Genomic DNA, 13947 nt, shown 5'->3' with positions numbered 1-13947 from the left:
GGTTACTGCCACATGCAGACTAACAAACGCAGTCAAAGCAAGAAAGCAGTGAAAGTACGTACTCGCGTATCACAGGTCTCAGATGAGGCGATCAAGGTGAGAGACTGAACCAGGAGCAATCTCCGCTATTTACAAGCTCGAGTCGTTCTGCTTCCGGAGGTCATGGGCATGACTTTGTTGACATATGGTCTCGGTGATAGGCAGAACGAAGGTGATCATTCCTTTTTTAGACCGTAGTGACGGTCAGAGTGAGGTCGAAACAGATCCGCTGTCACTCCCCGATGTGAGTCGCTACCGAATGTGAGTCGCGCATGTTCGGATTTTAACGGTTTACGGCATGGCATCTAATGTCAAGGGATCCGACAACAAGCAAGGTGGGTTCGTTTGTTTCATACTGACATTTGTAAATGTAAAATAATAAACTTTTCTTTTTCAAAAACGTTTTATAGCCACCTGTGATTATTTGATTGCTATAGTTAGTTCAAAACGCCATTTAAGTGACAGTCTTTGTTGTGATGGATTGCTAACTTGTAACGTTAGCCAGCAGTGAACGAACTACGTCATACAGGTCCATTTTTTATTGACATAGGGAGGGAAAGTGAAAACCAGCGCCCCAAGTGGTTGCGTTCCTATCGAAGAGCAGCTCCAATGTTAAGTCCCATAGACCTATTTTTTTTTTAAATATTGTGAAGCCAAATCAGCGATGTTATCCACCAAAAATATTTTTCAGTGTCTATACAGTAATAATCTTCTAACTGTGAAAATGTCAGACACTATTTTGCCTTATTTAAAAAAATCGAAATTGCTCCTTTTGTTTCATAAACGAACTACAAAAGAAGTCACGTGACTTTACCCTTCCACATTACTCACGGTAGCATGGTTTGTTTATTAGCCTGGTTAGCATTGACACTTAACACTTACTGTCAGCTCTTCATGTGAGTAGAAGCACAACACCAGTTATCCAGACATAAAGGTTATCACCACGCGGTTTACATCACGTTCCGTTATTACAAAAATATGTTAAGCCAGTTAAGCAAATTGCCGTATTGATCAGTTAAAGATTAAGCGCCCAAACCTGTGACGTCACATGCAACTGTAGTCCATTATCACCATGTTACGACAAAAACTCAAAACAATTCAACTAATCCTAAAAATAAGGTATGACCACTTGAAGCAATAGAGGTGACCCCAGTGCATAACATATGGAAGGCATTAAATTAAGATCCCAATGTGCACCGAGATATATTTTTTCTAAAAAAAAATCCCATCCACTCCGCTAAACTCTAGGAACGCAACCACTAGATGGCGATGAGATTACTTCATGGACTACAATCATGGACCGGAACTATCAGTTAGAATGATCATTTTACCTCAGGGTACATGACATCGAATATGAAATCCATCATGTGAATCTCGCCACTTGCTATCTTTTCCCCAATGCCAGTGGCTTCTTCAATGGCCCTCAGTAGCTCAAAGGTCTATTGAGACAGAAAGATTTCAGACAAATTAGGAAGCAACAGGTAAAATTACTATAGAGAAAACAACCGGTTATGGACTCCACTCTCATGACCCACGCATGTTTAGTCCACAAAACAAAAGAAAAATGGATTTTTAGGCAAGTGTTCTAATTTTCAGCAGTCACTAAAACAAAGTTGGCTATTGTCAATATATTGATGAAATATAGTAGCTTGCAATCAATTTATTGATTATATTTTATTGCTTCACAATAGATTTTGTTTACTTTAGTTGTTTACTTTTGGTTTTTCTATTAATGCATGAGGGGCATTGCTTTGAATTTGCTTTTGCAAATTTTTTTTGTTGTTGTTAAAATACAAATTAACTGTTAACTCTGGACAATTTTCATATTTGGTTTATAATTCATGACATTCTCACTCAAAACTAGGATAGCAAATCTATTTAGCTTTTTGTTACAGTAATATCACATATTACTTAAGGGGGGCGTTTTCCCCCACCCTACCCTATTTATATATTTGATAGACGTTTATTGCTAATCTTACAATGATCAAGTTGTGTGGTAGATTGGGGGGTGGGGGGGCACCTTCATCTTCATCTCACCAAACGAACTGAAAAGGACACTGGATCACACCCAACACCTGCCACTGACCATCGACGGTGCTGTGGTGGAGAGAGCGAGCAGCACCAAATTCCTGGGGGTGCACATCAGTGAAGACCTCTCCTGGACCACCAACACTGCATCACTGGCGAAGAGAGCTCAGCGCCGCCTGTACTTCCTGCGGAAACTCAGGCGAGCAAGTGCTCCACCAGCCATCATGACCACATTCTACCGAGGCACCATCGAGAGCATCCTCTCCAGCTGTATCGCTGTGTGGGGCGGAAGCTGCACTGAATACAACAGGAAAGCCCTGCAGCGCATAGTGAACACAGCTGGAAGGATTATTGGTGCTTCACTCCCCTCCCTGAAGGACATTTACACCACCCACCTCACCCGCAAGGCGACCAAAATTGTGAGTGATGCAAGTCACCCCGCTCACAATCTGTTTGATCTACTGCCCTTTGGGAAGAGGTACAGAAGCCTGCGCTCCCGCACTACCAGACTCACCAACAGCTTCATACACCAAGCCGTAAGGATGCTGAACTCTCTCCCTCCTCTCCCCCCTCCACCCTCAGCTACATAACATCCTGGACATTGGACCCAAAAATGGCCGCCTGCACTACTCCACTTGCACACTTGCACACTTGTACACTTTACAACTGGTGTTGTTGTCCTGAAAACACAACACTTCTGCTGCTCTTACATAACTTGCACCACTATGCCACTTTCTTCTTACTTAGGTCAAACAGAACTACCCAAGCCTTTTATTGGCCTGAATTTGCACTAGTATTTTTATTGACTGTCTATGCACAATTTCAACCACATTTTGCTGCTCTTATTTTTTCATTATTATATGTGCCCTCTTATTTACTTATTTACTTACTTTTTTATTTACTTATTTACTTACTTTTTTGTTTACTTTAATGTTATGTTTGTCTGTGGACCTAAATTGGTAAAACATGTCTTGTCTTCACCGTGGGATAGTGAGAAACGTAATTTCGATCTCTTTGTATGTCTGGAACATGTGAAGAAATTGACAATAAAAAAAAAAACAAAAACAAAAAAAAAAATAAAAAAAAAATCTAATGACCACACACAAAAAGGATACAAAATGCATAGCCTACGTTTTGACAATGTAAGTGAAGTATATGTAGCGTGATACAGGCATGTAGGAATCCAATACAGCTTAATGTCCAGCAAGGAATAAACTTTCAATAGAACTGCCAAAGAACATATTTTAGAACGACGTTGCAGACCAATTATACTCGCAATATGTAATTGACACTATAATATAAGCATGCTAACACGTAATAACACTCGTTTTTGGTTTGTTGTAATGTTTCCCGTTCAATAACGCACTCGCTGCTGTCTATCCCATTGAAATAACAAGACACGCAAAGAGCTGTTTGGAACTTTTGAAGCGTACGTGAACCACGTGACCGCGTGGCGGCGACTTCAAAGAGTGTCGCAACTCTTTTCTATGGCTCTGGCAAAATCTAGCCCCAGTTTCCGACCTCTGAACCGCTCTGACTCACACATTACGTGACGTGAATGATGCGGAATGATGATGTTTTCACTGGGAAAAGGTTTTTCCGAAGCCCATGAACGCTATAGTCCAGGGAAAACAGTGGGGTGAGTCAAAGAGGAGAATGCACAAGTGTGGATCTGGAATCTGGAGATTTTGTGAAGACGAGGTTTGTATTCTCGAAAATGAATGGGGTGTCATATTACGAGCTGTTTTATAAGGGAGGTTTAAAAAGGTATTACAGGCAGGGGTGCCAATAAGGGTGACGTGTTTTTGTCAACAATACTTATTTCTCTTTTGCATCCCTTCAAGGTTGTATTTTTCCTCATTGTTTTCATTGTGAGATTTTTATACCTGTTTTTAGTCAATATGCCCTGAGGACTATGCTGCAGTAGCCTAGTATATAACATGCGTTAAGCCCTATGTAATTTAGGCTACTTGTGTGCGGACGTGTAAAAGTCCGGCTTCAGGAACTCATTGCCACATTTTTGTTCCAACCATTCAGTTAATCATCGGATACTAATTTGCACAATTTCAAGTCAGGTAGATAAGCTAATTACTGAAATCACATGTGTTAAGCACACAGGTGGAACCAATACCTGGCAGGACTTCTATATCTCTGCTCTTGTGGTTTTTTACCACATCCCCATTCACAGAGCTTTGTCAGCCAGTTGTCATGTGGAAAGGTAAAGTATAAGTTCATATACTCTTTTGATCCCGTGAGGGAAATTTGGTCTCTGCATTTATCCCAATCCGTGAATTAGTGAAACACACTCAACACACATTGAGGTGAAGCACACAATCACGACACAGTGAGCTGCCTGCTACAGCGGCGCTCGGGGAGCAGTGAGGGGTTAGGTGACTTGCTCAAGGGCACTTAAGCCGTTCCTACTGGTCAGGGTTTGAACCGGCAACCTCCCGGTTACAAGTCCGAAGCGCTAACCAGTAGGTCACGGCTTCCCCAGTGGCCTACAGGTTAGGTCTCTATTCTTCAGTGTCAAAGAGCTAATATGTCCCCTCAAATGTAGAGCAAAATGTTGAAAGGTAACCTACACTTAATCTAGAACCTCACACATAAAACAGCTCAGGAAAAGTCCACAACAGCACAACCTAATGGTAAGGATGAGAACTAGTCTTGAACTAGAACTTGAATTTCCCCTGGGGATCAATAAAGTATCTCTCTCTATCCATCTATCTAGGCCAAATGCACCTGTCCTGCATATGCCAGACAAATTCCAATATCCATACGTTACTTGGATAATCAAGGACCTTAAAATTAATTTCCATGGATAATCACGGTCTGTAAGTGCAAAATTGCTTCTTAACACCACAAGTTGAGGCAAATTATGAAATGTGACAAACTACAAAAGGAAGCCATCAAATTCTGTGACATGATGTATGCCATCTACCAAACTGACTAAATTCCATAATTTCTCCAGGCCTGGACAATGGAATTTTATAATGCATGACTTTTCATGATGTTTCCTATGATTGTAAGGACTCAGTGTTCAAAGCAGCCTCATCCCTTCCCTTACTGTACTTCATCCTTACATGAATGTAGCTCCTTAATATGCACCTAGGAGGTGCTGCAATGAAGCCCTCAGGCTTTACTTTCCCAAACATTAGTGAGATTGTTAATTCAGGAGTCGCCGGAATGTGTAAACTAGGCTTGATGTGAACCAACATAGAAAATACAAATCTGCCATTCTATTAAAATTATTTATTGATATTTGGTCAGTACATGAAAAGGGTTGAAATCAGAATAAACGTGAATTTAGAGCACTTGAAAACAAAAAAAAAAAAAAAAACTACACACGTCAAACAAAAATGCCAAAGGCAGGAAGGGGAACGTCATAAAGAAGAGAGTTAAGAGTCAACTCCTTAAAACTGAGACACATTCAGAACAGGGCTACGGCAGACCAGACCACCATGGTCTCATGACTTTATTGAACTTTACAGTGAAATAATGCAGAGTGAGAACACTTCTTCGTGAGCCAATGAGGTGAATAAAACCAGTGATCAAATATCCTTTTGAGACAACGGGAAAAAAAAAAAAAAAAGTTTAAAATCAAAAGCACTTAGCTTCACAAACTGAATTATCCTTCCACAACTGAAGAACAGAAGAAAAAGAAAAAAAAGATTGAGGGGAAAAAAAGCACAAGGTTGGACAACATCTCAGCCACTGGCGCTATCATGTGTTGATTTTAATCTGTCTTAAGTATAAAAAAAGAACATCAATGACAACTGAAGAACGTTACAAAACAGACCCTGTGGAGGAGTTAGTGGTCACTGCGGCGCTGGCGGTTGCCGTGGCAGCTGCCGTGGAGTCCAGGCCGTTCTGTGCGGTATGCCGTGACCCAGCAGTCCTGTTGCCCTTGGCGACGACGACGACGGCAGCAGCAGCGGCAGCCTCGTGCGAGTCAGCGTTGGAGTCTGTGTCGATGGAGTGCTGGGTGGCAGAGGCCTCGCTACCCGTCGGGGAGTCCACGCTCTCGTAACCCACGCTCAGCTGCCGCTCAAACCTGTCCCCATCCCCTTGGCTCACCGCCTCCTCCGAGTGATTGGACAGCTTCGAGCCTTCCCCTTGTGCGGGGCTGGACGCGGATGGCGAAGGGGGGAAGTCTCTCTCCACGCTGCTGCCTTCCCGGTACAGCCCTGACGCCCCGGCACCGCATCTCTGGGCTCCGCTGCTCCCATTGGTGGGCCCGTTGGCGACTCGGCCGCTGCCGCAGTCCTTCCCGGCAGCGCTGACTCCGAATGTCGGTCCGGGCTCAGACTGGGCACCGGGCTCGGAGCAGGTGGAGGGGGAGGAGGGGGCAGTCCTGCTGGAGCCGGCGGTGGCGAGGACGGGCCCTGTGGTGGCAGTGTTCGGGGGCGGGGTCTGCTGCGAGAGCTGCTGCCGTGTGTCCTTCAGCTGCTGCTGCAGCGTCAGGATGGTGCTCTGCATTCCCTCCACCTCCTCATCCAGCTGGATGATGAAGTCGTTCAGCTCTGAGACAAGATAGGGAGAGTGAGGGAGAGAGCGAGAGCGAAAGACAGACAAGGGTCAGACAGCAACTAAGAAAAGCCTCCTCTTTACTGGCATGGCCTCTGCAATCTGATGCTTCTATGGTGACAGCACACCAGTACAGACCTTCGACGATAAAGCTTTTAGTTACCAACTATTGTACAAGTTCACATGCACCTGTTACATAGGCACCCAAGGACAGACTTTATGGGGTGGAGTGGAGGTGAGTAATGGGACAACAAAAGCAATGACTGATGCAGTGAAGGCAGCAAGAAAACATCTTATAACAGCTCATAAAGATAACCACGACTCGAATGGTTTAGCATCCCAGGTAACACAGCGGAGGAAGAGGAAATGGGAGAGGCTCCTCACCGTCCTGGCTGCTCTTGAGCTCCTCGCTGTACTTCTTCTGCAGGGCGAGCTCGGCCTCCAGCTGGGCGATGCGACCCTGGGACAGCTGCCTGCCCAGCTCCTGGTTCTCCTGAATCAGCATGCGACACTTGCCCATCAGCTTCTTACCCGTCTGGCTGCAAAGGAGAGAGGCCTGACATCACGAGGTGAACACAGGGAGGGACACAGGTAGGTGGGCGGTGTCGCGCGTGGACTGGACACACAGCACCCACCCAGGCAGGCCTGTGGAAATCCACCTACGGAACCCATCCTGTTAGCGCAGAACCAGAACCCACCACTGGAACAGACTCCATGACAACCACACACAAGGGAGTCCTCCAAGGTCACCCAATTGTCCTATGCATCATCATTCCTGTGCAGTTAGTTACTACACCAAAGATGTAGATGGTCTTGAGGTCCATTAAAATCCCTTCAAGGCTATATGGCCTGATCTACTTCTCCAAATATTTTGGACTAGGAGAATCACAGGATTACTATAAATGCAACAAAACAGCACCAAACTGAGATGCATGACAAACATATATACCAAATTCTCATCATACTGACTAAGCAGAGATTTCTTCCTATCGAGCTATGAAAAACAAAAATCACTGCCATTTCAACTCATAGGTTACCTTTCATGAAGTGTCCGCTGTTGTTTTTGTAAACTTTTGTCTAAATTCAACTGGAAAGACCAGTCTGCATTACTGTACTACACTACGAATCACACCACTTGAACACCCCAAGCTGTGAAAACATCTAGTGTACATCATCCATTGCAGTTGATGTGAAGTCCAAACATCTAGTAAACATCCAGTGCAGTTGAGTACCAACTAAACCACATGCTTGGAAGAACCCCCAGGCCTGTAGGTGAACACACCAATAGTTCCATTACATCGCATCATTCCCTCAGACCTATCCTCCACCAGCAAACGGACAACACTGGCTCAGCTCAAACAAACAGGCCATGAGTGAGATTACATCAGGGCAACTCACATCTGTATCGCATTATGCAAGAAAATCAAATCATTGGTAAATAGGTAAATGAAAATAATTATGTGCCTACACAATAACTTTGCTCTGAATAACAGAGTACATGAGCACAGTAAAACTTTAAGAAACCCATCAAACCAAGTCAGATAATTGTTTTTCCTTTTTATCCCCCCAAAGATATAAATTTGCAGCCCCAGACTACATCAGACCCCCTAATAACTAGGAAGTTATGGTTGAGAAATACTGAAGTAACCTCTGGCTGTGCCGTTCAACAGAAAGTGTTAGGCAATTCAACCTGAAACCATACTTCTCCATATGCTGCCATTATCCCGCCCCATCCCCTTTTTAAATAAATAAAAATAAGACAAACTCAGTACTTATCTTGATTTCATTTCACATTACTTTGACCACATTACTCTATATGATCCCTTACATCAAAACACACTTTCTGTTGGTGTGTGATCACATTTAGTCAGATGACCCATGTAAACACATCTTCCCCAAACAGTACATTTCACGTGAGAATGAAAACACTCAATACAGAAAAAATCAACCAGACCTTTACCTGCATTTTACCTGGAAATAAAATATATTGTATTAGACATGAACAGATTGAATTTCGAAACGGCACCCAAGGCTGACTAAGAGGATGGCAGAAAATATGAAGTTATCAAACTTGTTGTCAACGTTGGATTAGTTAAGATTACAGCAGTAATATAATCAATACAATTCAAAAACAGTAAACATTTCTTCAAGTTCATACATTTGCATTCAATAATGAGAAACATATCTTTGCACATACAGCAGTGTAGAAGTTACTCAAAATTTGAGCTGGTCCAAAAATTATGCAGAGTATTAAACATGATAAATAATTTTAAAAGCCACCGCTGTACGTGAAAAGCACCCTTAAAACTCCAACTCCAACAAAAACAACAAAAGAATAAATTCAACAGAAACAGAAACAAAAAGATAAAAAGTAAGAGTTTGAAAAACACTACCGTTATGTTGCGTTATTCAAAGTCTTTGGCGAGTGAAGGGTCTGGCTCCTCCCCCAAGAGTCTTACATCATTGTCTTTGGCTCCTCCCCAAATGCTTACATCACTCTTAGCTCCACCCCCCAGCACCCACAGTCTTGAATCACTGCATGAGCACCTCCCCTCTGTCTTACATCACTCTAGCGGAGAGTTACGTGGAAACGCTAGTGTCTTTCCCCGATGCTTAAAAGTCTCGTGACATTTTGGGGGGGGGGGGGGGGGGGGGTTGAAGAGGAACAGAGAGGGGCATATGCATTCCACTGTCAACCATTTTAACAGGGATGTCTCTTTCTAAAAGAAAAAATGTTCAATTGGTGGATTTTAAAGACTAAAGTTCTCGCACTGCAGCCTGGCCCATGTCTCGCCATGTCAAGGCCACCACCTTGAGAGCTCTCGGTTTGTTTGTTTGTTTGTTTACAATACCAGCAAACTGTCTAGCATGGAGCAGTGGGTGTGTGAGGGGGTGGGTGTGGGGCCACGTTCCCAAGGCGACCACCTCTTCAGGAAGTGTCCCAATTTTCCTCCTGGCCCCTGCACCAGCAGGGGAGAGAGGGGGCAGCTGAAACAGAAGTCACCTGACCAAAGCTTTGCTTTTTCAGTGTAGTGTTCATGCTTACATTACAGTAGTAAATGTTCTAGCAGGACAAGTACAAGAGAGAATGTCTTTTGAGTCTGGGTTTTTTAAATGTCTGAGTCTCACTGGTGAAATATAGCATTGTCACAGCCACCTCCCCCACCATAAGTCTGCACTCCTGCAGAAGAGCGGGTGGGGGGCAAGTCTGGAAAAGTCTTGACTTTTTTTGTCTGTTTGTTTGCGCTTTTTTTTGGAGGGGGGAGTTATTTTGGTTGTGTTTACCTATCAGGTGTAAATTTCCAGGCACTCAGTTCATTTTGGGCTTGCTCCAGTTTGTCTTTAGTCTGTTCCAGTTCAGCCTTCATTTTGAGGAAAATTAAGTTGATGGCTGGGTCGACCATGGTGGACCGGAGTTGGGCTGCGCTGGGTTGCTGCACTTGCTTCAGGTACTGGATCTGAGTCTGTGGGCCAAGGAGGTTAGAGTTACTACATGAATAACACTTTCATAATAATAATAATAATAATAAAAATAATAAACTTTTAACGCTGAACAGCACTACATAAACCAACAAACAAACACTACCACGATATAAAGAAAGTGTCAGTTTTATATTAGCATTTCATACATAACACTAGCATAGTAGTATAATAACAGCACCTTATATGAATGAGCAATGACATTGCAACCTATATGGTGAATAACTAAATTAGTATTCATACCAAACACATGAATGTTTACATTACTGACTCACTACAACTCTATAGTTAGAAGTGAGAGCTACCTACATGCATTTGGACATCCCCACCACATTCATTTTAATGTGCAACATGTGCTAAAAGTAGTATCATCATGCAGAAGGACTCTGCACAGATGACGCAATATTTAAGACTTCACACGTTGAAAGAGCAACCATTTTACACCTGCAACTAACAGTCCTTCATGATAATAGACTGCCACCATCCCACCTTACATGATTATGGTCTTTAGCCCTAACTAGCAAATAATACTCCATCATGTACACAATGCCAGTTTATTACTTCTTGCTGCACTGCTCTACACAGTTTGATCGCAACTCGTATGTTCTGAGAGAGGGTAAGGTCGCTGGTGTGAAGGGATATTAGCACAAAAGCTTTACATTGTCCACTACTGTGCAGTGTTACAGAACTATAAAGTCTTCAACCTATTGCAGACTTAAATGATCAAATCCAAAAACCCTTCCAAAATAACAAGAAAAAAAACTCTGTTACCAGGCAGACTTCTGCTTCCTTTCACCCTTAAACATTTGCTGCATTATGCTTTTTCTATCAGATTCTTGGAGGGTCATCATGGCCCCTTCTACTTTTTTCCTCCATGACATCAACTAGCCAAGTGGAATCACCCCCTACACAGACCCAGAGGACCTGTTTGCTCTCAAGTCTTGGCCGTGAGAGTAGAAGGAGTCAATGCTGGGGTGGGGTGGGGAGTCGACTCGGCCTGCGTCCAATCCATGACTTGAGACAAACCAGACTGGCTTACTCCCTGCTTGTGCCACAGATGCAGTCAGACCTGATGTGTTTATATGTCAAAACAGGAACAGGACACAATCCAGGAAGACACACTAGGGATGGGACTGTGTCTACAAGGAGCTAGCCGAGGACTGGACAGACTCTCCCAGGCAGTGAATTGTCCTTATAATTTTAGTTTAGGTATTTAGCAGATTTTAACCGAAGGTGAGCAGCTGACTACTTGATCAAATAAGAGTAATAATAACATTTACATGGGAAATAGGATTGTTTTACTGAACTGATTTTGATTTTATGAGATATCAATGGTGGTGTCAACTAGCTGAGCATTAAGCAAAAATGCATGTGATAGTTCATTACATTCTCAGCTTTTCCCTCCTTTTATGGCCTGGTCAAATCTCTTCAGGTTATGATGAAGTGTTTGTTTACATGGAACTGTAATCATTTTCAGGTAAACTATGACCACTTATAGCTTCTATATAATACAATGGTACAAAGGCTTGGCAATACATTCCTGACGCCATGTCCTGTCCCCACATCTGTTAATTATTTGGGCTAGTAGTAAGTGTCCCTTCACGCTTATAGTTGCGTCTCATTGAAATTGCGTCCTGATCTCATACTTACGGTGCACTCTTGCATCTCCTGCTCCTTGGTGGCCAGCCTCATTACTAGAATGTTCTCCCTGCGCGCAGACTCCTGCTGCTGCTGCTTTAGCTTCTCCTCAGACTCCTTCAGCCCTGTCACATCGTTCGCTGCAACAGTGAAAAATGTGCAGGGCCCATTAATCCAATTAAGCAGACAGGACAATACACATAAACACCAAGACCTTATCCTGCACACAACAGGTGCATTGCGTAGTAAACATGCAAAATAAGATGACATTTTATTGCAACATGACAATAGTTTGCAGTACGCTGTGGAGCAGACTTACAGTTTAAATCAGCATATTTTGCTTCGAGGACCTGGACATAAGCTTCATGTTGTTTCCACCTATGAGCAAAAATATGCATACATTTAGTCTGTGACCAAGTGGTATACAACTTGACTGATAAGGGTAGAATAAACTTAGGGTTCACAAGCTTACCTTGCACACAATTCTTCTCTGGTCAGGGTCTTCAAATCAGATTCACTAAGGCGAACCTAAATAGTACACACAACCACAACATTTCAGTAAACAAACTGGAAGTAGGATTTGGACTATGGAGAGACATCAGTTAACATGGCAGAAACATCTGTACCTTCTTCGGGAGAGGTTCTTCATTAGTCATTCTGACGCCTAGAAAGAGAAAAGGGGATATGTGTGAATTCAAATGCATTATTAAATTTTCGCCATGCACACCATCTCTCCTACGAGAGACTACACTCGTTTTCGCGGTTTCCGACTGTGTCCGGCCTTCAGGCACGTGGTGGCGACAATCATTCTATTGCTAATACTTGCATACAAATTGGCCTTTCATCACGCAACATGTTTCTTGGAGTGCATTTCACATCCTGGAAAACAACCAACGAATTTGAATAATTGTGACCCAGGGCGACTTTTAGGACAGGTTGACAAAAGCCAAGTTGGCTAACACTTGCTAGCTTTCTTCCACCCCTTCAAAAACAACGTTAAAAAAGCAACCCGGTTAACTAAGGTTAACGTTATGTCTAGGTAACATTACGGCAATATTGGTCTTCTGCACCTACACATCGCCTAATGTAACATGAAAATACAACGCTTACGTTAGACAACATGAAGCTAAATATTCGCAAAATGCAGTTGATGTAACTTAACGTTAACTGTAACGTTAACGTTACCTACTTGTCCATCGTTAGCACTATACCATTAGTTATACTATCGCTGGCGTAAACTTAACAAATTCGACATGACTCCCTTCGTCTGTTGGATTAGCAATGCAACAATATGCTTGGCTTAATAAGGAACACTACCGTACACTGATTCAATAATTTCTCGCAGCGAAACAAACCCAGCCCAAAGTTAGCGTTAACTCGCTAACATTAGCCATTATGAGTCGGAACTGTCGCCGTGCATTGCTCCGCAAGAGCTCCACAACCACAGTTGCAGAGCAACATAACAAGTGTCTAATGCAAACCGCAAACAAAAATATGCTGCAATGTGGGGAACCAAAATCAAGTGTCCTAAAATACGGTTACCGTTCCAGTTTCTACGCACTGGATTGCTACCAACCGGTTGCCCCGTTATCAGTTTCTTGCTGTCACAAAATGGCGGAGAAGGGAAAGACTTGGTTCAACAAGAAACCCTCCTCTCTAGCTTGCTAGCTGCCCGAATCCCTGTAAATGGAATCGCAACGACGATTAAACTTACCAGACCCGTTTCTGATGTGCACAGAAAAAAATATGTTTAGTAAACGATTAAAGACGAATTAAATGAAGGTAAAAATGTATAGACGTTGCCAGGCTATATAGATTATAATTAACACGGTTTCAGTCTCGCCGCCATCATCCGCGAGGAGGGCAGAATCAGCCGCAAAGCATCATCGCGGCTCATCCAGCCAGTGCCAAAGGGGCGGGGCCCATACAGTTGATATACTAAACGTTGTTGTCGTTTCTTACTTTACATTTATTTTTTTCCCTTGTAGTGACTGTTTTTATCCTTGTTAGAAGTAATTTACTGATAACACCAATAAATCCAACACATGTACCTGCACGCGAGTTAGCTATAAAGTTATCTAGCCAACAATTTAGGGGTTAATGATGGACAATGAACTCGTAATCACCTCGAATTCCCTTCTCATCGATAGTCTTGCGCAATTTTAAATACAGCTCTGGTACAAAATAAACACAACATCCAATTTTCGTCACCTAGAAAATGTATGAAGCCAGTTG

At 43.0% G+C, this 13947-nt stretch overlaps 1 protein-coding gene across 5 annotated transcripts; it reads right to left on the bottom strand.

Moving 5' to 3' along the window:
• Window positions 1-5304: 5304 nt before the first annotated feature.
• On the bottom strand, window positions 5305-13947 carry LOC121711092 (WT1 associated protein). Of its 5 annotated transcripts, none has more exons than XM_042094409.1 (8): window positions 13924-13947; window positions 12339-12376; window positions 12185-12240; window positions 12032-12090; window positions 11725-11852; window positions 9880-10058; window positions 6979-7133; window positions 5305-6590 (listed from the first exon to the last, which is right to left on the bottom strand). In XM_042094409.1, the coding sequence occupies exons 2-8, from the start codon at window positions 12366-12368 to the stop codon at window positions 5854-5856; spliced, it is 1344 nt and encodes a 447-aa protein (XP_041950343.1). In that variant the 5' UTR covers window positions 12369-12376; window positions 13924-13947; the 3' UTR covers window positions 5305-5853. The 5 variants fall into 5 exon arrangements, with proteins under 5 accessions (XP_041950343.1, XP_041950344.1, XP_041950341.1 ...); XM_042094410.1 differs by lacking the exon at window positions 13924-13947 and adding an exon at window positions 13839-13913; XM_042094407.1 differs by lacking the exon at window positions 13924-13947 and adding an exon at window positions 13427-13603.

The sequence above is a fragment of the Alosa sapidissima genome, chromosome 6, assembly GCF_018492685.1.
Source record: "Alosa sapidissima isolate fAloSap1 chromosome 6, fAloSap1.pri, whole genome shotgun sequence".
Lineage (NCBI taxonomy): Eukaryota > Metazoa > Chordata > Actinopteri > Clupeiformes > Clupeidae > Alosa > Alosa sapidissima.
The sequence above is the reverse complement of the archived record's forward strand: the minus strand, read 5'-3'. Positions and strand labels throughout refer to the sequence as shown.

What these genes read in the sequence shown, in the direction of transcription:
- LOC121711092 (XM_042094409.1), bottom strand. Translation starts at nt 12,368, where the DNA reads ATGACTAATGAAGAACCTCTCCCGAAGAAG. An exon ending in AGAGAAGAATTGTGTGCAAG is followed by an intron (nt 12,091 to 12,184) that starts GTAAGCTTGTGA and finishes TTTTGCTCATAG; the next exon opens with GTGGAAACAACATGAAGCTT. An exon ending in TGGAAATTTACACCTGATAG is followed by an intron (nt 7,134 to 9,879) that starts GTAAACACAACC and finishes TCTCCTTTGCAG; the next exon opens with CCAGACGGGTAAGAAGCTGA.